This window comes from Natator depressus, chromosome 10 (genome assembly GCF_965152275.1).
Source record: "Natator depressus isolate rNatDep1 chromosome 10, rNatDep2.hap1, whole genome shotgun sequence".
NCBI lineage: Eukaryota > Metazoa > Chordata > Testudines > Cheloniidae > Natator > Natator depressus.
The window spans coordinates 15,745,633-15,771,132 of NC_134243.1; the positions used below are offsets into that span (position 1 = coordinate 15,745,633).

General features: G+C 38.8%; 1 protein-coding gene across 6 annotated transcripts in view; it reads right to left on the minus strand.

Annotated features, from left to right (window-relative positions):
* The window catches only part of EIF2AK1 (eukaryotic translation initiation factor 2 alpha kinase 1), a 41,395-nt gene that overhangs the window by 14,924 nt on the left and 971 nt on the right, over positions 1-25,500 (minus strand). The window contains exons 1-10 of one of the 6 annotated variants that reach the window (XM_074965292.1): positions 23,235-23,508; positions 15,832-15,987; positions 11,811-11,944; positions 11,336-11,367; positions 9,366-9,465; positions 7,904-7,984; positions 7,396-7,495; positions 4,948-5,005; positions 3,788-4,157; positions 838-961 (exon numbers count right to left, since the gene is read on the minus strand). In XM_074965292.1, the coding sequence (XP_074821393.1) occupies positions 838-961; positions 3,788-4,157; positions 4,948-5,005; positions 7,396-7,495; positions 7,904-7,984; positions 9,366-9,465; positions 11,336-11,367; positions 11,811-11,944; positions 15,832-15,987; positions 23,235-23,361 (1,282 nt within the window). In that variant the 5' untranslated portion in view covers positions 23,362-23,508. Of the gene's footprint in view, positions 1-837; positions 962-3,787; positions 4,158-4,947; positions 5,006-7,395; positions 7,496-7,903; positions 7,985-9,365; positions 9,466-11,335; positions 11,368-11,810; positions 11,945-15,831; positions 15,988-23,234; positions 23,509-23,834; positions 23,980-25,500 lie in introns of those variants that run through there. The other 5 variants (XM_074965290.1, XM_074965289.1, XM_074965288.1 and 2 more) reach the window with 5 other exon arrangements.

Consider the following 25,500-nt stretch of genomic DNA (forward strand, 5'->3'; position numbering starts at 1 on the left):
TGCAAAGAATATAACAAAAAATTTGTTCTCAAAAGTGATCTGATAAGACATCAAGTTAAAGACACATTTTTCATTTCAAGATTTACAGTTCTATAGAACAATCTGTGTTAAGTAGATTTCTTTTCACACTAACTATGAAAGGGGTAGAGCATATATTTAATGCTCTGTCCTTAAAAGACCTGTCCCTCTAGATATCAACAGTCAATGAAGCCTGCTGACATTACCATCTAAGAACTCCTCTGATTGGGACCAGATGTTAAATCCACTATGGTCAATCAAAATAATGCTGTAGGATGTTTTTCATTTTTCCAAGAACAAATTTTAAAGCTTTCAATTGCGTTGTAACCCCACTGCATTAGAGAAATCAACTATTAAGCTATCTCCTTGTCATTGAAAACTAATATTTAACAGACCAAGCAACCACAATTAAGAATTATTACACCTGCTTTTGGAACATAGCTCATTCTGATCAACTTTGACATTGTTCTGGAAAAGGAACAAAATCTACATAATCTAAACGGCTCATTGAAAAGGGACAGGCCTTCTCAACAGCAGCTCTACTTCTCCAGATTAGTCCTATTTCTCATGCATAGTTTCACCCTTCACTTTTGGGTGAACTTTAAGTCTCTTCTACAAACACCTCACCTGTACAGACTACACATATTTTACTAAATTACTGTTATTCTGATTGAATGAAAGGGGGAAAAGGACCTTATAACCAAAGTCCATGTTATTAACTGCTGTCAATAAAGTATAAAATCTAACATATTGACTTCCAAATAGAAAATCAAAATACATTTTTTTTTCCCTGTAAGTATTTATATTGTAAAAACATACTATAAATCTTACTGGAAGATTCCTCTGTTCGCTCACCACATCTTTTGTTTCTGTCAACAATCCAGTCCCACAAGGAGATATCACACAGTTGCATCTGTATATGAAGCATCAGACAATACTCCATCTAACAGGAAAATATTGGTACATATTTTTTCACTGTAATATAAGGGATGATCACTTATACAATTTTGTTTCAAGACAAATGATCTGCAGTTTTAAACTAAGATTGAGTACGGAGTGGATGGCAGATAAAGTGCTATCAAATGTATTGTGTTTTAGGTGAGAGAAGAGAATGTACCATTATTTTGCTTTCCTTATTCCTCAAATGGTACTAAGTAATAACTGTTTAAAAAGCATAATACAAGCCGTATACAGTGTAGTTGTAGCCATGTTGGTCCCAGAATGATGATGATAAAATAATAAAAGCTAACACAACATGACAGATATTCCTAAGATATCAAGGCGTATCTGGGTAAGTCTATGGAAAGATTTTAGGGTTTTTTTTTCTTTTTCAGATGGACTATGTAGGGAAGCATTCTGACCAAAGAAAATAATTTGTAAGAATATCAATATTGGAAGATATATTTGTTTTGATAAATGTAATACCAGAATCAAGATAACACTGGATCTCACTGCCTTTAGAGCAAAATGCATTCAGACCGGACTAATCAATTTATTTTTTTCCCTTATAGTCAGTTTCATTTTCTGATGATGCACTAGTACAACCCTGCAATGGTTGGGTGTGATCACTGTTGAGTTGAAATGCTATTTTCAATTACTGTTTTCAATTTATGAACATATTTATCAACTTCATATCCTCACAGGAAAACCCTAAAATTGGACCTCAACTACCCAACAATGTCCCTTTAAGATATTAATGTCATATTTGATAGATACCCAGCTGTAGTCCATATCCCAACTGATAAAGAAAGACACTGTAGTTGGTTCCATACAGCTGTTGTATCGTATTATTACATAGTTTCTCCGTCTTTTAGCAGTTTGATCCTGCACCACTGAAATCAATGGGGGCTCTGCCAATGATTTCAATAGGAGCAGAAACAGGAGAAGAGCTTGTATTATTTATTAGCACATTGACTACGTAATTACATATTCAGTTTCTGAAAGTGTGTTAGTTCATTTGATAATTAGATGATTGTAGCAAACATCTTTAAAAACTTTCACAACAGATATTTTGAGAAGCAAGACATATAACTGGTTTAAAGGTAAAATGATCAGCTTTAAATAGCATTTTAATTTTTTTTTTAAATGAAGTTTTGTTATTAACAACACTTTGGAAACTCAAAACAGAAATCTACTTTCAAATACTCTCTCCACTTTCACAACATTTTTTAATAGTGGTGGGTTTTTTTGAGAAAATGGGGATAGAATTATATTTCCTGATGTTTGTGGATTCACTTGCAGCCCACATGGCATATGTTCATCTAGCAGGATCTGCTTGGGAAGCCCACATGCACTTTTGAAGGGTGGAACGAAAAAGAGCAGCATTTTGTACAACTGAACACATGCTAAGTCCTCAGAAGTATGAATATTAAATATTCAAAAAAGAAAAGGAGTACTTGTGGCACCTTAGAGACTAAGCTGTAGCTCACGAAAGCTTATGCTCAAATAAATTGGTTCGTCTCTAAGGTGCCACAAGTACTCCTTTTCTTTTTGCGAATATAGACTAACACGGCTGTTACTCTGAAACCTATTAAATATACAATTAACATGTTAATTAATAGTATCTTCTATTTGGTTTATTTTACATATATAAAACCTTTGCTTCCTGTCCTGCAACTGCTTCCCTGATAATCCTCCAAAAACATGGCCCATGTCGGATTCCTTCTCTCCAACTTCCTACTCTCCACCCCACTTCCTGAAAGTCCAAATTTCACCCATGTATCTCCCAGCACCTTTAATCAAGTCATTTAATACACATCAACTTCATGCCTCACCCAACTCTCTCGCTTTCGATGCTTCCTGTCCCCTGAAGATTACTTCCCACTAACACAAGCCCTAATCTCTCCTTGCCCTCTCCTCAATTCCCGTATTTATGCTCCCTCTTCACCATTTGCAGCACAATCTAAACCCAGCCCCACTAAATCTTAACCAGCTAATTTCTACACACATAACACCCTCTTTCCTAGAACTCTTGGCTCCTGACCCAGCCTATCATCACTAGCCAGTAAATTCTGACACACCCACAAGTACTGCCCCTTATCTTATCTTTCCTTGCATCTTCCTTCAGGAATTCCAGAGGACACTTCCATAAAAGCTGCAGATCTTTGGAAACAACCCTCCCATGCTAAAATGAGGATTTCATTATGTGGGAACACTGACAGCAGCAGGGCCTTGAGACCTTCCTGACATGGCTACGCAGCTCCACCCCCACCCCAGACGCTCAGTTGTCTCTTTCTCCTCAGTATTTACACTTCACCAAGAGGTTCCCACTTTTCCATGTGCTTCTGCTTCCCTCTTTTTCTCCATAAGTGACATTGCCTGACTGGAAGATAACTGAAAACTTGCACACACTCCACATTTAGGTGCATTCATCAGCAATGTTTGGATTGGTCACTAGTGCAGAATGTTGGAGGTTTTTTGGCTTATTTGGGTTTTGGTGGGTTTTCTGTTTTGTTTTTTGCAAGTATAGCGTTTCTGATTTTTAAAATTATATGTATGATTTTAACTGAAGAGAGCCAAAGTGACAAATATTATAAACTTTTCTTTAATGCTAAATTTTGGCAACTCTTGTGGTGAGCATCCCTGTAATTATGTTATCCACTCAAAAAAGCAACAATTGAGATAAAATTACTCAACTTTGGCTCCAATCCCAGTCATACCATTTATAGAATTCACTGTTATAATTCAAGGGCACGCTTACTTAAGACTACTCTGCACACATCATTACATCAGAGATCAGTTAACTGTATTTAAAGAGGGGTTTATTTACCTCACACTGCCTGTGCACCGACATATGTTTCTGGGAGCATTCGTCTTCAGTGCAAGAATAACTTGAAATGATATCTTTATTCAGATTAGAATGAAGTCCATGTGATAGATGATTTTTAAAATGAACTGGTCCACTGGCAGTACTATTTGTGCAACTTTCTTGTGAGTCAGTGAATGGTTCACATTTATTCGTTTTTATTCTTTCTTCACCATCTCCACTGGTAAAATCTTTCGTTATATCCATATGCTGCACTGATTTATTATCTTGATTCTCAAGAAAGTTATATCCAGAGGATTTAATTTCTTCTGAGGTATAGTCAGCAAAGATAATGGAACTGCTGCTTTCCATATTTTGAATATGACACTGGTCTCTGAAGAGAAGGAATCAATAAGTATATACAGTTTGTATGTTACCTACTAAACACCACAAGAGGTAGACATCAGAATTGCACTTCAGCTTTTATTTTGGAAATGTTATAAAAAGAGATATGGCTATTTCAAACCTTGGTAAAACTGGGATAATATCCAATATTTGTTTTACCCTTAGAAGCAGGAGTTCTGCCCCTTCCCTACAAAAACCTTACCACTGCCCAATTGCCATTGTAGGGTCACCCTTTACAAGACTCTTCTGAGTGTTTATTTCTGATATCTGACCTTTTCAGTTTGGCAGAGACAAGCAGCTACAGCCCCACGTGATCATTTGACAGATGTCTGTTGCATCTGTGTCCCTTCCAGCTGGTAAGTGTTGCTTTTACATTTCCCCCCTTCCCACCCACCTCATCTTTGAGGAGATGGCAAATCCTCACATTTTTCTGTTGAATAGAAACCCTCTACCTCCCTAATGATGCTAAATCTGAACTGAATCTTTTTGGTGAATAGTACACAATTTGTGAAGTCTGTATGTCTAGTAATAATGTTAGATACTATTGTGATAGACCCTATTAACTCCCAAGGAGGAATGTTAGACCTTTTCTCACCCTCAGACATCTGATGAAAGGGGGAACAAATACAAGAATAACTGATGCCTAATAGTTCACTACTTGATACAAGGAAGTAATATTGCTGTAATACAAGTTTAACTCTACAACATTTAGTGTTACATGGAGAAAGACCCTATGTTAAACCCAGATTAATATTATCATTTAACACTGCAATACTTACTCGCCACTTTCTTGGTCAGAAGACTTTCTGAGTGACTGCAACTTCAGGACTGTCTTATCTATTAGATGAACAGAAAAAGTCACATTTTACAAAACAAGACAAACACACATTTCATTGCATATTAACATTACAGGTATAGCTACTGATTAAACTACTAAAACTTACAACGAAGAGCAGGGGTTTTACCTATACATAACCTCATTCATCCTTGCTATATTTTTACCCCTGGAAACATAATGATAGAGGGCATTTCTCAACCAACCAACAGCCCTCAAAAGTGCAATATTTTACACTTCTCTTTAAAAAAAAAAAAAAAAAAAAAAAAGAAAAACCAAGTGTTATAGGGAAAAGGAACTCTCACTGTAAGGGATGTATTGAATTCTCGTTTATATGTTAAATTTAGTTTTCATATTTAGGAAAGCATTATTAGTATGTCAGCTAATTTTAATTAGTGAAAGAGATGGGAAGCAACTGAAATTTGTACACCAGCTAACCCTTTATTTTATTTTGGAAGTAACTTTAATCAAACACCATGTTTATGAAAAACAGTAACTCGGTGGCTTACCATACATAGAGGTTTCTGAGACAAATGTGGAACATCTATTTTTCTAAGCTGATGGAGACCATATAATCTATTAATCAATCTACATACTTATATGGTCCACATCACTGTTGAAAGGTGTATCTCACAAGTATTTTAAATAGAAATAACAATTGGTATTCTCCATCTCAATGAGTAAGTTGCCTGTGTGGATTCCTGTGGCACCACCTTCCAGAGTATTCTTTCCTACTGGCATTCTTCCCTCCATGCCTGTAACATACGCAGGAGTGCTGCTATGCCAGGGGTGGGCAAACTTTTTGGCCTGAGGGCCACATCGGGGTTCCAAAACTGTATGGAGGGCTGGGTAGGGAAGGCTGCGCCTCCCCAAACAGCCTGGCCCCCGCCCCCTATCTGCCCCCTCCCACTTCTCACCCCCTAACTGCCCCCTCAGAACCCCTGACCCATCCAAACCCTCTGCTCCTTGTCCCCTGACTGCCCCCCTCCCCGGGACTCCCCACTCCTAACCAGCCCCCGGGACCCCACCCCCTATCCAAGCCCCCGTTCGCTGTCTGCCCCAACCCCTATCCACACCCCCGCCCCCTGACAGGCCCCCCAGGACTCCCACACCTATCCAACCCCCCCGTTCCCCGTCCCCTGACCGCCGCCCCCCAAACCTCCACCCCATGCAACCACCCCCTGCTCCCTGACTACCCCCCGGGATCTCCTAACTCTTATCCAACCCCCGCCCCTCCCCACCCCGTACGATGCCGCTCAGAGCAGCATGTCTGAGAGCTGCGCCACCTGGCTGGAGCCAGCCATGCCGCAGCACTGCCCGGCAGGAGCTCGCAGCCCCACCGCCCAGAGCACTGGCGGCACGGCGAGCTGAGGCTGCGGTGGAGGGGGGCAGCAGGGGAGGGACCGGGGGCTAGCCTCCCCGGCCGGGAGCTCAAGGTGCCAGGCACGGCAGTCCCACAGGACGGATGTGGCCCATGGGCTATAGTTTGCCCACCTCTGTGCTATGCGAAGGAAACAGGATCATCAAGACCTCCTTGCCTGAATGATGAGAGGGTTGTGGGGCTATGACGTAGGCATTCTAGAAGTAATGTGGTGAGAAGTGAAAAGATAGGGAAAACCAAAGAAAAAGGAAAACAAGACGAGATGCGTAGTAGAGAAAAAGTGGGGGGAAAGAAACCGAGAAACCATGCCTTCCTGTCAATGACAGATGTTGATGTCTCAAAATCAGATTCTGCCAACAGAAAGCTCAGACGCTACAGAGAAGCCTCAATTTATTTTACCAAATATTTTTAAAACCCTAATATGGAAAACAAAGTAAGAGGCAGTTTACATTTTGCCATTTAAAATACTTCTGGACTGCATCAATTTTTCTCAAGTTTTCTGAGGCAGTTACGAAGAGGAGAATGTTAGAAACGGATCGCCAGATTCCACCACAGATCTGTGATTTCAGAATCTGTTAGCAAATGAACTTCTTTCTCAACCTCCTTAATACACAGTGCTTTTCCTCCAAAGGTCTCAAGTGAGTCCTTCCCCCAGGGTCCCTTCTACAACTAGCCACACTGCTATGCTTTGCCTGAGCTTTTTTTTTTTTTTGGGAAACTGGATTCAACTGGAGCCTATGCAGCGCCCAAAATCCTACTCAAATATTTTAATAGGTAGATTTAGATGTCCTGTATTTCTAAATTAACCATTATACCCCCGATAATCTCTTGATCAGGACAATGCAGTAGGTAAGGGCACCTGATGGCCATTGTCATGCTTCCTAGAAAAAAAACTGTTTGGAAAAATCTCTGGTTCCTTCATCAATTCTGAGAGTTGAGTGTTCTGCAAATTAATAGAACAGACATGCTTATGGGAAGTATGAAGTTACAATGATAACAAACAATACTCTCCTTTTGGACATGCTTGTTGAACATGTTCTATCCAAGCAGTGTGATAGCCTACAATATTAGGATGTTGCAGGCCAGCCAACACTTTAACTTCTCGTAATACCTGAAAAAAAGACAAAAAAGCAACTTTATGATCATCCTTTAATTTGACTAAGATGAACTCAAAGGGGAAAAAAACCAAAGGTTTCTAGATACAGTTATTTTACCTCTTACTGGAATTTAAGAATTTGAGGACAGATTATTATTTTGCCGCATTAACGATAATAAAATTCAGATCTTGCAGACTAATGTTTTATATTAGGGTAGACTGGGGCTAAATAAACATACACTAAAATAATTTAAAACCTGTTTAGAAAGATATTATGAGATACAAAATTCATAAAATAGGAGATATGCCCACTTAGTACTTTGCCATAACCATCATTAATGCCACTGCTAATTATATTAGGAACCAGTTACAGTAAGCAATGAGTTAAACAGAGAATCTGAACATGGAAAAATAAATTCATACCTTCATGCAATCTCTTTTGGTTGCTTTCTTAATAAGATTTCTTTTAATTGCATAGAACTGACCATCTAATTTGTTTCTGACCTGAAAATAATTTCAAAAAGGGAAAAGTCAGAAAAAGCAAATTTCACAAATTTAGATCAATATGTCAAAAACTCATTTGAACAACAGTTTGTTTCCTAAGAATCAAAATCTTACACTCTTTATTCAGATACCCTCTCAATGACATTAGAGGATGTCTTCTGGATTTGGCCCTTAATGTCTCATGCAGAGGTGCCCAAGTTTTGCCTAATATACAGCAGCACAAAAGTCAAAACTTACATAAAATGAAATAGACACCACTGCAGCCATCCTTCCCATCAATATGGGGTGCTGCTCACTGAGACTACAGATCCCAGCCCACAACGTTCCTTCTTGATCTGCATGGCCTCACCAATGATATATTGACAAATGTTTTGTATTTTTAACTACTGACTTTGGGCTGTAACATTAGAGAGGTAACATTAGATAGGAAATGAGTTATAATTATAATAATTGCTTATTTTTACAATGCAACTAAATATTTTTAAAACAACTTTGGCAAGTAGTACATGACTCAGAAAGACAAGGAGGGTGAGGTAATATCATTTATTGGCCCAACTTCTGTTGGTGAGAGAGACAAGCTTTAGAGCTACAAAGAGCTCATCCTCAAGTCTGGGAAAGGTATTCAGAGTGTCACAGCTACATACAAGGTTGAACAGATAGTTTAGACAGTTACATGACTTATGAGTCTGAAACTAAATACCTTCATTTTCTAAAATATATTTTATTTTAGATTTATAAAATATCCACCCAACATAATAATATGGCTGACAGAGGAAACGAGGTTAGTTACTTGACACCTAATTTTCAGAAGAACTCAGCATCCGCTGCTCCAAGAGAAGCCAGCATGAACTATGGGTGCTCAGCATTACTGCAAATCAAGCCCTAAGACTGTAAGCTCTCTGGGAGGGAAGAACTGTCTTTCTAGGCATTTATATAACACTCACTACAATGGCACCTTTGGGCGCTACTACAATACAAATAGTTAGTAAAAATAATAGTTACTATGCACCAGTGGTTGGTACAACCCACATTCAAAATGTAAATTTTCTTTTTTAATCAACCACAGTTAAAACAAAATAAGCTTCCCTTATTTTATATAGATAAATTCAAGTACTTCATATGAGAAGTAAGGGTTCTCTCATATTCAAGATATAAGAATAAGACTGTACATGAAAGTGAAACATACAATATATTCTGTTTTAGACAAAAATGCATTGGAGTCTTCAGAAAGCACCCTTCTGAAAGGAAGAACTAAAACCTCTTACACAGTTTTGGTTCACATTTGTTTTATTGCCTATTATTAAGAACAAAAACAACCAGGTGAACTATTTCCATCTCAAACAGTTATTAACAAAGCTGTTAAAATAGAGGATAAAAATACCTTGTACACTGTACCATATCCCCCTTTTCCTAGCCTTGCAATCTCATCAAATTCATTTAAGTAGCGTGAAGTTTGTGCTTCAAAGAAAACTTCTTTCTCACTAATTAAAAAAAAAAGTGTATTTTATGACTGGTGAAACTAAATCACAAGCTAAAATTAAATAAGTCACAGATAGAGATGACACAGAAACTTCATTTACATTGTGAAAAATAGCTAATTACTATGACACTATCCCTATAGTGCAAACTGAAAGCTAACAGTGTGTGTGAACAAGAAGGTTAATGTTCCAAACAGCAATACTTTGTGAAGTTCAAGGGGGAGATTTCGGCTATGTCTACACTAGAGACCTTACAGTGGCACAGCTGTATCGATGCAGCTGCGCCACTGTAAGATGTCCCGGGTAGCCGCTCTATGCTGACGGAAGAGAGCTCTCCCACTGGCATGATTAAACCACCCACAATGAGCAGCGGTAGCTATGTCTGTGGGAAGAGCTTCTCCTGCCAACATAGTGCTATCCACACTGTTCTGTAGATATAACTTATGTCAGTCAGGGGTGGAGGTGTTTTTTCACACCCAGGAGCGACATAAATTTTACGGACAAAAAGTGCAAGTACAGACACAGTCTTATTGAAATAGTGGTGCAAGATGACCTGCTGAAGAGATTACATTAGACTGAGTTAACACATAAGTGCTGTAAGCAATACAGAAAAAATATATTTAATTAGCATTAATGACTAGGAAACCCATTTGCAGATTAGTTACTTGCTATTCTGAAAAATTTGGTAAAAAATTTCAAAGGATTCTGCACCACAAGGTGAACTTTGGTCCTATTTTGACAACTTTAGTTTAAAATATTTATCATCATTGTATAGTAAACTAGAAAATATTTTACTGTGTATTTTAGGCAAAGTAGCAAAGCCTTTACTGAATAATGGTGGTGAAAGTTCGGGGTGAGCAATGGGCACGTTACATGAGAATTATTTTTTACAGATTAGCAGAGTGAGAATTAGAAAAGGTTTATACTGTTTATATCAAAAGGCCATTATCAGCAATAACTGTTTTCCTAGAATGATTTCACAGAATCTCTCTCAGCCACAACTTGCTAACTCTGCAACAGCTGGAGGAGCAAAGCTTGCTATTTTCTCTTTAATAATTCAGTCCCCTTTTTTCAGCTGCCAAGTAGGACGTTTTGACTTTAAAAAGAAAAGCTTCAACAACTTTTGTGAAATTTATCTCACCCCGCTTCAAAGAACGATAGTAAGGGGAGAACCCTCATCTGATCCAAAAACCGTTTCAAAATAAATACAGAATGTCTTTGTCTCCACTGAAAACAATACTCTAGCCACTATTGTCATAATACATTCCAGATTCCTGAAAAAGCATTCCCTAAGATGCAAGATAATGATAATCATGCCCATGTCAGAATTTCAGCCTGCACCCAAACTCTATTGAAATTCTAAAGTTAGCAGGAAACATTTATAACTCTTATTTTATTTAATGGAAAAAATGAATGGGACTATTTCTCCGGTAGTGCCAGGAGAAGAGTCAGAAGATCCAGCCTGGAGTGTATAACCTCCAGCTGGTGCCTCTATTTCCTTTACAGACCCAGAAATTTATCTGTGAATCCAATACGGAGAACTAAGCATCATCAAAGGCCAAACACAAAAGGGGCGCTTTTGCTCCTGGCAATGGGCTATCATGTCACAGCTATTTAAAAAAAATTAACTTTAATACAGCAGCCCAAGTAAAGCCCAATGCCCTACATGAAGAAAATACAATATGAAATCTCTCTCCATCTTTACCCTTTTAAAGAGTAAGCTTATGTTTTTGAATACACTTTATCAAATTTATAACACCCAAGATCGCAAATGCAATATTTTCATGCAAAGCTCAATTCTATTATTTTTATAGTGCAAAACTTCAGACAGAAAGTTAATCTTAATACTTGTCACAGTACTTTGGACACATACCTGACTGTGTGAGAATCTCCACTATCAAGCTCCTATAAAACAACAAAATATAAAACTTTTTTAAAAAGCTATTTACAGTCAGAAACCTGATGTGCAGTTAATGGTTAAATATGAACTTCATTACGAGAAGGTAAATCAGCGGCACAGCAATTCCAATTATTCTCCTAAATGTTCTAAATAAGAAAACATGTAACAAATTTAAATCAATGTGTCTAAATTTTGATCTAAACAAAAATAAAGCTTTGACCTGATAAAGCAAGAATACTGTAGACTTTGTTACTATTTGTATTTATAGATCTAGATATTTCCCCTCACACCCACCCAAACTACCAAAGTGTAACCAAAGCACCAATTTATATGGCTTCTGAAAATACACAATCCAAATATAAAAACAGTTCCATAAAGAAAGTTGCTTCAGAAATCCTAACATGTAGGTTCAGTAATGTAAAGGTTATTAAAGAAACTTAAAGTATACCTCAAGTATTTGTTGATTGGCTGCTTTCATTAATTGAGTAATTGCTCTATTATGTTGCAATCTTAAAGTACTAAATTCATCACAGAAGGCAAAAGAGGAGAGCAAGCCCATTCTAGTGAATGTCCGACAGATTACTGTAAAAAGAAACAGGATAGAGGCTATTTAACAGGAAACCCAACTAAACAATTGCAACTTTAAATAAAAAGAAAAGGAGTACTTGTGACACCTTAGAGACTCACAAATTTATCTGAGCATATGCTTTCATGAGTATACCCAGACTATACATTAATCCTCATTACTTCTTAGCCTGGTCCAATTTATAGTAATCAACTGAATCAATGAACAAGAACAGTAACTAGGTACCCAATTGCATTTTAAGTCTCTATCCCACCCAATATAAATAAATATGAGCAAAGTTCCGAGCAACAATTACTTGTATTTTAGCACAGGGGAGGGAACAAATGCCAACACTAACACCACATGTGGGTATTTACATAACCATCTTGACCTGTACTTTTTATTCAGAAGTAAATGCTTTATTACTGAAACTGAAGATAATTTATAATTCAGTCAACATGGAGCTTGGAGTGCACGTGGTATAACGGTCGCATAAGGAATTCGTTTTAAACAATAACCGAAAGAGATTCTGAATCTGAAAAAAAATGCATTCCATTACATGTACCCTAACACCTTTTTCCTCACTCCTGGTGAGGAACCAAACCAAAACTAATTACACCCCAACTACAGCTACCCTGTAGAAATCCCCTCCCACCCACCAAATTAATCCACATTCCTTTACCTCCTACCTTCAGGGTGAAAGTCTCTTGTGTCCATCTCCTTCCTTTCCTAACTGAATAAACTACCTGACCACCACCACACCCACTTGGCTACCACAAATAAAGCACCCTTGTTGTATTTTCAGAGTTCAATGCTAATAGCATTCCAGCCTGTTCACAATTATGAGGACTCATATTACCATGGGCTATCAGCACTATGCTATTAGTGAAGAGTGGCAGTATCAACGTTTTTGCTAATTCCCCCAGTATGTATGCACATGTATATGCATGTACATGTAAATACACAAAGAATGCATTGGTCATAGCTCCACAGTTAAGCTAAGGTCAATTTCTCTCTCAAAATTGTTCATTATGCCGTCCATTATGAGGAATAAAAAACTGGGCCTGATAAAATTACTACATACTGGAAGAGTAGAGATGGAATTTTGGTGACAGTTACAAACAAAAATATAAATGTATATATACGCACACACACACATTTAGAACTGTTTAGGAGTTCCAAGGAGTTATAAGTGTTTAGGAGTCCTAATGAGCTAAAAGGGACTTATTTTGGAAATACATTGAGCCTCTTTCTTTGCATCACTGTAGCTCAAAAACAGCCTGTTACCAAACCCAGCAAACTATCCATATAGATATATTTCTTTGAAAATATGTACATAAGCTATATTTACAGAAATTACATTGTAATTAATGGAAGTTGAACAATTGTTGAATTTAATATTATAGTTATAGGCAGGACTCTGGGTCACTAAATGGTGCACTCTGATGAGGTAACAACCAATCATTTCCCTTCCTCTCCAGTTCATTTGTAAACTTCACCTCTGTTGGATGAAATTAATGGGAACTTTCCACCTGTCAAGAGTTCTTAGGGGTCAAGTGCTGGATTATCAATACACAAAGAACACTTGATTGGGTCACAGTAGACATAGTGACAGAGTACTGGTTGTGTGTATTTGTCTTGACAAAGAGAAGGAGAGGTAGAGAACTTGTGGTTATTTACCTTGGAATAGACAGTAGAGACATTGGTATAGTACTGATAAACGGATCCTGAAATAGATATTAGAAGTAGTGGTAGAACACTTGCTTTTATTTGTCTTGATACAGAGAATAAAGATAGTGGTGTAGGTTTAGGTACATTAGTCTTGAAATAGATAGTAGAGGAAGTGTACTGTGTAGATTTGAAGATTTTAATCTAAGAGGAAAAAAACCAATAGTCTACAAATTATCAACAATCACAGTGTACTGCTTTGTCCAAACACACACATGTACATACAAAAAAATATATATACTCTTATTTCAAAAGTTTATTTCTATAGTCTTGTATATGAAAAACATTTTTTAAAATGACATTTCTTAATTGCGCTAGTATTGTGTTTAATCAAAGAAAATATTCAAAACAAAAGCTACATGCACAAAAAAAGGAAGATTTCAATCAAAATGTCTTGCACCAAAATAAGGGGAGCACTTTTAAAAACAGTTGTGTTAAAAGGCTAAAACACAAAGAATAGAAGGGTATAATTAGATGTAGTCAGAAATTTTTAAAAGGAAAATATTGGTCTTTTTGTTATTTTCTTACTATTTTAAGAATATGCTTAGGAAATGCATAGAAACATAAAATTCTATACCAAAAATATCAATGATACATCAAGCCATATCAAGTAATAAAATACTTGAATTGCTACATACTAGTGCTGTGATCCTGCAAACACTTATGTATGTGCTTACCTTTACTACCATGAAAATTCCAATAGGAAAACACCAAAAGAAATGGAATTTCAGCTCCAAGTTTGAGTTTAACCATAACCTGTTTCCTATGTTTCTAATGCTTCGTGTGTTGTTTGTAGTTAAATAAATGTTACTGAAAAGCTTTTTTATGCTTAGGTTACTGTAATGTATTCTCAAAACTAAGGTTTTGTCTAGGGATAGAGTTTTCACACTTTTTAATCAGGAATATTTTTGTATCACTCCCCTTGTAAAGCCAGGCATCTTAATTATCAAGTCAATTCTACAGTGAACTATTAAAAAGTTTACAATTGGCCTAAAATTGCTTTCCTATATCTATAAAAGTGTCAGTCATTTTAGGTCTGATGTTTTGGATCCTGGACTAGGAGTAAGTGCTGAGACCCCACTTTTCCAACAGCACTTCAAGCTACGCATAGTCATCAGATATCAAGCTTTAAATCTGGCACTAGTGCAGATCTGAATATTGGCCATCCTGGGATTGAGGCACATTTTGCTCAGAAATTTCCACATTTGAGAGGAAGGAGAAATACTTTGTTAGTTGTTTTTGTTTTTAAATGACAGTTGTTTGAAAGCTGCTCGGAGATATGAAATATTAGAAGTTCTCCCAAATGAACTGGATTAATGGGAAGAGGGCAGGTGAGACGGTAAAAGGTTCATGATTGCATACCACATGGATCCACAATGTGCACCACTTGGCTCTACAATTTAATCACCATCACATATAGGGGGGTGCATATAGACACACACAAAAACACTGTTCATGGGAAATCTAATTCATTTTTTTAGTTCAGCACCTTCCAACAATAAGTAGAGCTGACAAAGTAGAAAAGTTATCTGAATATTCACCTTGGAATAGTGTTAACTAAAACTAGATGATAGAAATTGGAGAATAGAAATTAAGGTTATATTCTTACTGACTTTTTTTTTTTTTTTTTTTAAAGATTCCTTTGATTTGAATCCTGTTTTGATTAGCATAATAAAGGTACATTTGTTGCTTTTGCATAATTTGTATTGACAATTATACAATTTGTGTACATTTATGAATATTTCTATTACATTATATTCCTTTCCTATAGCTGTGTTTTCCCTGTTTTTATAGTTCAAATACCAGATTTTAATAAAGCCTGTGGAATGAGTTCAGAGTCATCTTAGTGATATCACCTGTTACCTCTCTTGCACTGTAATAGGAGGCTGGTGAAACACAATTGTTAGTAGAGTAGTAATAATTCTCTGCAACTTGATCCTGCATATTTCTGGAAGGTAGAGAATGCCCTCAACTCCTAGTCAAATTGAGGGTGCTCCCAACCGTCCAAGTGGCACTCAGCTACGCCCAGTATCAGATCCATAATTTTCCAATAGTCCAATGTAAACTGACAAACGGATCTCATAACTCAGAAAACAAACGTAGCATTTTATGTTCAGGCACACATGACAATAAATCAATTTAAGGTAAAGTAAAAATTGTAGATACTCTCACTAACTTTGGAACAAAGATCTTGATTGAACAGGATTTTGTGCATACACATGGCAAATATGTTCTAGCAGAGAAACAAGCAGTAGCTGGTTTGCAATTGTAGAGGTGAAATAACATTTTTCTGAACCATTCACAACTCGAAGTTCTTCTGGTACATCAGATTCTGAAAATAAAACAAAACAATTTAAGGGTCATCATATACTGACTTTGTGAAACACGATAAAAAATGGTTACCAGCAGCAAACTTTTTTGTTTTGTAGGCTGACCCCTAATTGTAACTGTGTAACCAGTTTGGCCAGTTCTTCATTACAGCTTTCTGTACAGGACAATGTCTCAGAGTGCACTGCAGAGCCTGGCCTGACCCGGTGCACTGAGATGTGCAGTGGCGTGGCTGGCTCCAGCTGGGCGGCACGGCTGTAGCACCGCCCGCCAACAGTGCTCCAGGCAGCGCAGTAAGGGGGCAGGGAGCAGAGGGAGTTGGATAGAGGGCAAGGGAGTTCAGGGGGTAGTCAGGGGGCAGGGGTGTGGATAAGGGTCGGAGCAGTCAGAGGGCGGTGAATGGGGGGGTTGAATGGGGGCAGTGATGCTGGGGGGCAGTCAGGAAGGAGGGGGGTTGGATGGAGCGGCGGGGGGCAGTCAGGGGCAGGGGTGCTGGGGGGGCCTCAGGGAACGGGGGGGTTGGATGGGGCAGGAGTCCTGGGGGGGTGCCATTAGGGAGCGTGAAGCGGGAGGGGGGCGGATAGGGGGCGGGGGCCGGGCCACACCACACCTGGCTATTGGAGAGGCACAGCATCCCCTAACCAGCCCTCCATATAATTTCTGAAACCAGGTGCGGCCCTCAGGCCAAAAAGTTTGCCTGCCCCGGAATCGACCATTCCTTATCATTGGAGCAGTAGTTCTGTGAACCGCTGGCAGATACTAAAAGACAAAGGAAAAAAAAAATATCTATCTAGGCATTTTAAATGTGCCTTTCACCATAGTATTTAGGAAACAAATGTTCTCTGAGGAAAAAAATACTTTTTAAAAACCTTCAGAGATTACTCATTACTCTTAAATGAACAGGAACACTCGGTCCCTTTAAAATGGAATTTATAACAGCACAGTAAAGTCAGTTTAGGACCCACCCACACTGCAAGCCTAAACACACAGAGTTGTCTGCCCCATGGTTACAAATGTATTCTTTAAATAAATATAACCTATATCTACTTTACTGTAGCATATGTGACAACACAATCATCATAAGGCTTTCCCAATCTGAGTGGAGATACTAATTTAATTACAAAGCTTCCTTTCCTAATATTTGTTTAGTATACAATATAAAATTGAGTTTTCAAGAACAGCCTTTTAGGCCAAGAGCCCTGTTTTCAAGTGAGACATGATGCAACAATTTCATTACAAATATTAACAACAAAATCCTCCTTCTTAAGATAAAAATTTACTACATTTGGAAATGAAGAAAGGTAAATAGTGTCCCCTAGGGATCTGTACAGAGACCAGTGCTGTTCAACATATTAATAAATGATCTGGAAAAAGGAAAGGAGTACTTGTGGCACCTTACAAACTAACAAATTTATTTGAGCATAAGCTTTTGTGAGCTACAGCTCCCTTCATCAGCTGCATAGCTCACGAAAGCTTATGCTCGAATAAATTTGTTAGTCTCTAAGGTGCCACAAGTACTCCTTTTCTTTTTGCAGATACAGACTAACACAGCTGCTACTCTAAAACCTGGAAAAAGGAGTAAGCAGTGGGTGGCAAAGTTTGCAGATGATATAAAATTACTCAAGATAGTTAGGTCCAAAGCAGATTGCAAAGAGTTACAAAGGGATCTTAACTAAACTGGGTGACTGGACAACAAAATGGCAGATGAAATTCAATATTGATAAATGCAAAGTAATGCACATTGGAAAACATCCCAACTCTACATACAAATTGATGGGGTTTAAATCAGCTGTTACCACTCAAGAATGAGATCAGAGAGTCATGTGGGTAGTTCTCTGAAAACATCTTCTCGATGTGCAGGAGCAGTCAAAAAAAGCTAGCAAGCAGAATGTTAGGAACCAGGGCGGATAAAAATCAATTTTATTTTTTTTTAAACTGATTTTTTTTTTATTTAAATCGGATTTTTTTGGATAAAATGCTTTTTGAGGAAAAAACCTAGCTAAAGATAGTTTTAATTAAGATACATTATAGCTCAAAGATCTGTCATCATGGAATAGGGATTATAAATTCTAATTCTATAGTATGAGACAATATATATTCATGTAATGTTTAAGAAAAGTTTTGTAAATGAGTTCCAATAGTGCATGGATTAGGAACCCAATCTTATGGGGTTCCAGGGGCTTCTGTATACATTATTTAGATTAATCTATTTACCCAATGGGACTCAGTGCTAAGTCTAGAAGATACCATCAGAGCTGCTTAGTTTTGCAGTTCTCAAATTGTGGATTTGTGTCTCCAGCGAAAACATGCTTGTTATCAGCAAAAATGGTAATAAATAAATATATAGAGGTGAAAAATAACAGACCTCAACCCTATTGTCCCTCTGCAAATTTGTGTACACAGAGTCAATCCCTTACCTCTCTCTGAAAGTGCAAAGTTTCAAAAAGTTAAATGCATAGAAGATTGTTGGGGGCAGAAAAGATCTGGACAAGAAGAAGTCTGGAGATAAATGTGAGAAGGGAGGGACAGGCAGTAGAAACAAAAGTGAAACTGTTTGAGCAGCATATTCCAGAAGTCTTGAGGTCTTTCTGAGTGTAGCCTTCATTGATTTGAGATCTACCATACCATTCTCTCACTAGAAGGGAAAACCTATAATGGCAGCAGGCCATAAAAGAGACCCAGTTTGGGAATATTTTAATGAAGTTCCTCTACCTGTGGGAAGACAGGCATGTGTGCAAAATACAAACAGTGCAACAAAGAAATGCAAGGCCTGGTTGCCTGAATGAAACGACATCATGAGAAGTGTTCCTTCTCAGGAGGAAGCTGCGCTGAAGATGATGAAAAGAACATGTCTGAACATGCAGGATCTTCAAGTTGGTAAACTTTTTTATTTCATACTTCTTTCTTAAGGACCAGCTGTCTTCCTTCTGGACTATTCTTGAATTCTCATGTTTGAGCAAAAAATATAGTAGTTACTCTATGGTATTATCATTTTAGATGCAGTTGTGATAAAAAATAAATAGTTGAAATAGGCAGATCTTCCTTTTACAAGTTCACCTTTAAAGTAGTACTATGTGTCAATGAATGCAATGAGTAATACTAAATGAAGTATGGTAATAATAATTAAATAACTGTATTGACTTATTTTGTTTAGGAGAATCCATCCTCAACATACAGGATTCTGAAGACTATCCATCTTCAAGATCATCATCATTTTCTATAGTTTCAGAGTTATCTGCCAAAGATAGCGTTTCAATCACATCATGTATGTCACATAGCCACAGTATATCACCTGTAGCAAAAAGAAAAAAAAAATCTCCATCATCCAGAAATCACCATAGATAAGTTTGTGATAAGAACCAGCAGATTACAGAAAGAAGTAATTGATGAAAAAATTGCTTGGTTTGTTTATGCAACAAACTCTCCTTTCCGTATGATTGAAAACCCACACTTCATTACCACGGTTTAGTCATTAAGATCAGGATAAAGTCTACCCAACAGAGCAGATGTCGCAGGCAAATTGCTGGATAAAGTGTATGAAAGAGAAATTGAGCAGTGTGCAAAACATCTAGAGGGTGAAATTGTTAACCTGAGTCTTGATGGGTGGAACAATGTCCACAATGATCCTATTGTATGTGCTTGTGTGACAACAGAAGAAAGGAATGTCTTCCTTACAGAAACAACTGTACGAGGAAATGCACAGCAGAATACTTACGGGAAGTAGCAGTAAAAGCTACAACAAACTGAAAAAAAATTCAAATATCTAGTACGTAGCTTGGTCACAGACAATGCTGCAAACGTATTCAAAATTAGAAGAAATTATTTAGAAGAGATCCCAAGCTAACGACATATGGTTGCAGTGCTCATTTGATGCACCTCCTAGCCAAAGACTTCAGTGTTCCAGAAATAAAAGCTAATGTTGTTGAAATTGTAAAATACTTCCGTAACAACTACTATGCAGCAGCTGCTTTGAAAAAAGTGGAAGGAACCAAACTAACGCTCCCCCAGGATGCACGATGGAACTCAGTAATGGACTGTTTTGAGCACTATATCAAGAATTTGCCTAATCTGATGACAGTTTGTGAACAAAATTGTGAAAAAATAGATGTCAATGTCACAGATAAAGTTCTGAATATTGGGCTTAAGAGAAATGTTGAACACATGCTGAGTACCCTGAAGCCTATTTCTGTAGCCTTGAACAAAATGTAGGGAAACAGCTGTTTTATTGCTGGTGTTGTTGAAATTTGGAAGGAACTGAGTGAGATCTTAAAAAGAGAAATATGCAATGACAGAGTTAAATTACAAGCATTAAAAAAACGACTGGGACAAGCACTATCTCCAGCTAATTTTCTTGCAAATATTCTCAATATTCGGTACCAGGGTCAAACCTTAACTGCTGAAGAAGAGGAGTTGGCTATGACATGGACATCCAGCAATGATCCCTCCATAATGCCAACTATAATAAACTTCAGAGCTAAGGGTGAACCATTCAAGAAATATATGTTTGCTGATGATGTTTTAAAGAAAGTCACACCAGTGAACTGGTGGAAGTCACTTAAGCACTTGGATTCAGAGACTGTTGAAGTGATAATCTCACTTTTAACAGCAGTAGCTTCTTCTGACGGTGTAGAAAGAATATTTTCTTCCTTTGGACTAATTCATTCCAAACTGAGAAATTGTTTGGGACCTGAAAAAGCAGGAAAGCTTGTTTTTCTTTTCCAGATTATGAAAAAAACAGGAAAATGAAGGCGAAGATGACTGAGTTAGCTGCAGAAGCCAATATTTTAAGTTTCTCATGTTGACCTGGCTGACATAGCCAATTTAATTTTTGTTCTTTTTTTAAAAAAAATATTTTAACTATTTTAGTTAAAAACTATTTTAACAAAAACAAACTTGATTTTAAAAAACTTGAATGTTTAACTAAATTCAAAAATTCATGTTTGTTTTGTTAAAATATTATATGTTTGCTGTTGAAGAAAAAAATCCAGAATACATAACATTGTCATTTTAGTTAAATAAAACAATTTAAATGTCTGTCTGGTGATGTTCTCCTCCTAATACAGAATGGTAAGAAAATCCTCCAAATATTAATGATTAACCTGCTGAATTAGAGATAGTTCACCTCCCAATGACTTCATAAAGATCTGCTTCAATTTCCTTTGGTAAATGAAATAACCAAACAGTCATTCATTTTCTGATATAGCTGTAAAACTAATCTGAAAAGTTTTCAAAATAAATCACTTTAAATATGTATAGTGTGTACCTTCTAAAAATGAAGCCTTCATCTATCTGTGAGTTGTGAAAAATATGTATTAAGGTTATAACAACCAACAAGAATGCACTTTTATGTAGATATCCATGATTAAATCAAGTCTTCCTGACTAGTGGTTTAAATCAATTTAATTTAAATCAAATCCACCATTAGGAATCATGGAGGTAGGGATAGCTCAGTGGTTTGAGCATTGGCCTGCTAAACCCAAGGTTATGAGTTCAATCCTTGAGGAGGCCATTTAGGATCTGGGGCAAAAATTGGGGATTGGCCCTGCTTTGAGCAGGGGGTTAGATCAGATGACCTCCTGAGGTCCCTTCCAAGACTGAGATTTTATGATTAGGAAAAGGATAGATAATAAGACAGTAAATATCATAATGCCACTATATAAATCCATGGTATGCCCACACCTTGAATACTGCGCACAGTTCTGGTCACTCCATCTCAAAAAAGATATATTGGACACAGAGAACGTACAGAGAAGGGCAACAAACATGACTAGGGATATGGAACAGCCTCCATAGAAGAAGAGATTAAAAAGACTGGGACTATTCATCTTGGAAAAGAGACAATTAAGTGGGGAATATGATAAAGGTCTGAAAAAAATCATTAATGGTGTGGAGAAAGTGAATACGGAAATGTTATTTATTTCTTCACATAAGATAAAAGCCAGGCGTCACCCAATGAAATTAATAGGCATCAGGTTTAAAACAAACAAAAGGAAATATTTCTTCACACAATGCAGTCGCCTGTGGAATTCATTGCCAGGGGCGGTTTTGAAGGCCAAAAGTACAACTGGGTCCAAAAAAAGAATTAGATAAGTTAATGGAGGATAGGTTCCTCAATGGCTATTAACTAACCTCAGGTCAGGGATGCAACCCCATGCTCTGGGTGTCCCTAAGGCTCATACTGGATAATAGAGGCTGGATCACGTGATAATTGCCCTGTTCTGTTCATTCCCTCCAAAGTATCTGGCACTGGCCACTGCTGGAAGACATGATACTCGGCAAGATCTAGATGGACCATTAATGTGACCCAGTATGGCCACTCTTATGTAGAAATATTACAAAGCTTCCCCCCCCCCCATTAAATACTGTTTTCGGGGGGGCGGGGGTCTGCTTAATTAATAAATGAAACATTCACAATGCAGCTCAGTAACACAGTCTCCATTGCTTTGTAGAATTCACAATAATCTTATCCTTCAAAAAGATCAGGATAACGATTTTGATAGAAGATTTAAATACTACTCAGGAGAATCAAACAAACAAAAAGCACCCTACACAAGCCAAGAGGAGAGTGGGAAGGAAAGGAAAATGGAGGAAAAACCAGAGACCCAAATAACCCTAAGGGGGAATGAGAAATAACGATCTTCCACATTAAAAGTTTACATCAAACATCCAGATTCTCAGAGTCATCCCTACTCAGAGGAAAGACACAGCGAGGGGCCCCGGAGACCCTACAGAAAACACACAGTCTCCAGGAACCCCTAAGAAATACTTCAGGAGGACAAAGTGGGCAGACACTTAGTAAAAGTGGGAATTAGGAATTAATGATTGACAGCTGTGCTGCTCTTGCATCACCCTCCCTACCACCAGGCACCTGACGCCTTGCAAGAACTAAGGGCCAATTTCATCATCATCCCCCGCCCCCACCAGCCAATGACAGGGGACACGGGGGGGGGGTTGTATCATCCCCCAGTGGGGCCCACGGGGGGCGGGTACCCCACTCGCCTCAGGGGAAGGGGCGCAATTTCGCCCCACCACTGTGCGGAGGGGGTGGGGAGTTGCACTGCTCTCCCAGTGTGCCCCAGGAGCTTGGGGGGGGGGGATATTAAGCCCCCGTTCCCTGCCCCCGCAGGGAATATCCCTCTGGGGCGGGAGGGGGTCGCTGAGGTGCCCTTCCCCCCTCGGCAGCTGGGGGCACTTCCCTGCCCCCCCGCCGGGTTCCTGCCGGAGTCGGGGACGGTGGCTCCCCTCACTCACCGTCGTACTGCGGCTCCGGCCCTTCCTCGGGAAACTCGATAGCGGGCGGCGGCAGGTTGGGCCCCGCGGCCCTAGGCCAGAGCCTGGGCCGCCGTTCCCCCGCAGCGCCCCCGCCACCTCTCCACATGGCCGGGACCTCTAGGACTCAACTTCCCGCCGCAGCCTGGCAGAGCGAGCCGGGGCGGAGCGGGCTGGAACGTACCGGCTCCTTCCAGGCCGAGCTCGCCCAGCTGCGCCCTCTACCGGGTCCCGCCGTGACGCGCCAGGAGTCTGCCTCGGTCGACCTCGTGTGGAGTGGGGTTGCCGGACGGCCAACCCCCGTCGGGATCGAGGGCGCTGACCAGTTCCCCCTCTGCCCCGAGGTGCTGGAAGTAGGAGTGCTCAGCACCCCCGCTATACAAATTGTTCCAGCCATTTCCCCCACACAAACACACACCCCTAGGGGCCAGGGCCTGAACACATCCCCACAGGCCTCTGGTGGATAGAGGCTCTGGCTAATTTGATTCCTACACATCTGGGAGGCAGGGAGCTGGCTAATTCCCCCCCCCCCCCCCACTGCACTCCTTGGGGTGGAGAGATTGACATGCAGATTATACTCACCCTATATTACATCCTGTAATGCTGGGGGTTGGGATATCCCATCCCATACTGCATCCTTCAAGGGGCTTGGGCATCAGAATAATTCCAGTGCAGGCTGCATTCATTGGATCTGGGGTACTGAGATACAGACTAGTCCCACTCACACCTGAGAATATAGATATTGACAGGTCAGTTTTTAAATTGTGAGATCTTTGGTGCATGAGGTGTTCCTTTTTATTTGGAAAGCACCTAGCACATAATGGGCAGTAGCAGAAATTAATAATACATACAACCATTATAATATTTTCAGAGTTCAATGCATCAAAAAATTGTGAGGATTATTAGTATCTGTCACTCCACAAAAAGTGGCATGGAATCTTTTTTACCAAACACCTGGTGATGTCCTGAATCAAGTGGAACCATGTTCCCAAACGGAACTTTTCCCAGTTTTGAGCACACAATTATTTTAAATTGCTAACAGCTTAATCCCTTACAAATTCTAACCAAAATGATCATATATAATCTTATTGTAAACAAATGCAGTATAATCTGTTACAGTGTGTATGGTAACACCCATTGTTTCATGTTCTCTGTGTATATAAAATCTCCCCACTGTATTTTCCACTACATGCATCCGATTAAGTGAGCTGTAGCTCACAAAAGCTTATGCTCAAATAAATTTGTTAGTCTCTAAGGTGCCACAAGTACTCCTTTTCTTTTTGCGGATACAGACTAACACGGCTGCTACTCTGAAACCTGTCAATTATAAAAATTTCCCTCTGATCCCAAAAAAGGGTCAGTGCCTCCAGTATCTATTAATTACAGTGAATGTTTCCTTAATTATCCAAAATCATGCTTCAATTAATTTAATTCAGCATCCCCAGCAATATTAACATATGCCAAGGTATTAAACATTATGGCCTGATAATAATGAGAGGTAGCGAGCACCAACAGCTCCTAATGAATTTACCACATCTGTACAAAAAAAAGAAGTATTAAAAGGAAGACACAAAACCTTGATTTATGTGCTGACTAAACAAGATTGTGGTTCAAGTAAACAGCATTACAGTATGAAGCACAGATAATTTTCAACTATGCACAGATTACAAGCATATGTAATGTACTGGCTCCTGTGTCTCTCTCTGTGTTAGTACTGCTCTCTGTTGCCCATAATAAATCAAACCTACTCAGGCCAGGTCTATACTACAGAGTTAGGTCAATGTAAGGCAGCTTACGTTGACCTAACTCTGCAAGAATCTACACTACAGCATTGCTCCCGCCGATGTAAGTCCCCCACTACACCGACCGAATAACTCCACTTCCACGAGAGGTGTAGCACTTAGGCCGATGTAGTTAGGACAATGTACTGTCTGTGTAGACACTGCATTACTTATATTGCCTGTCAGCACTACATGGAGCTCTGAGCTGAGAGCCTGACTGCCCAGGGCTGAGAGCCCACTCTGTCGGCTCTGTGCCAAGCCCAGGCTCTCAGTTCCCCATACTGCTCCACTTGTTACTCTTGGGAGAATTCTGTATCAAAAAATTAAAAACTCTATGCCAAAACAAAAATAAAAATTCTGTGTACAATATTTTAAAATTCTGCAACATTCTGTATATTTTATTTGTCAAAATAACACAATATAATCAAACCAGTTTCAATTATTTTGGTAATTTATTTCATAATACC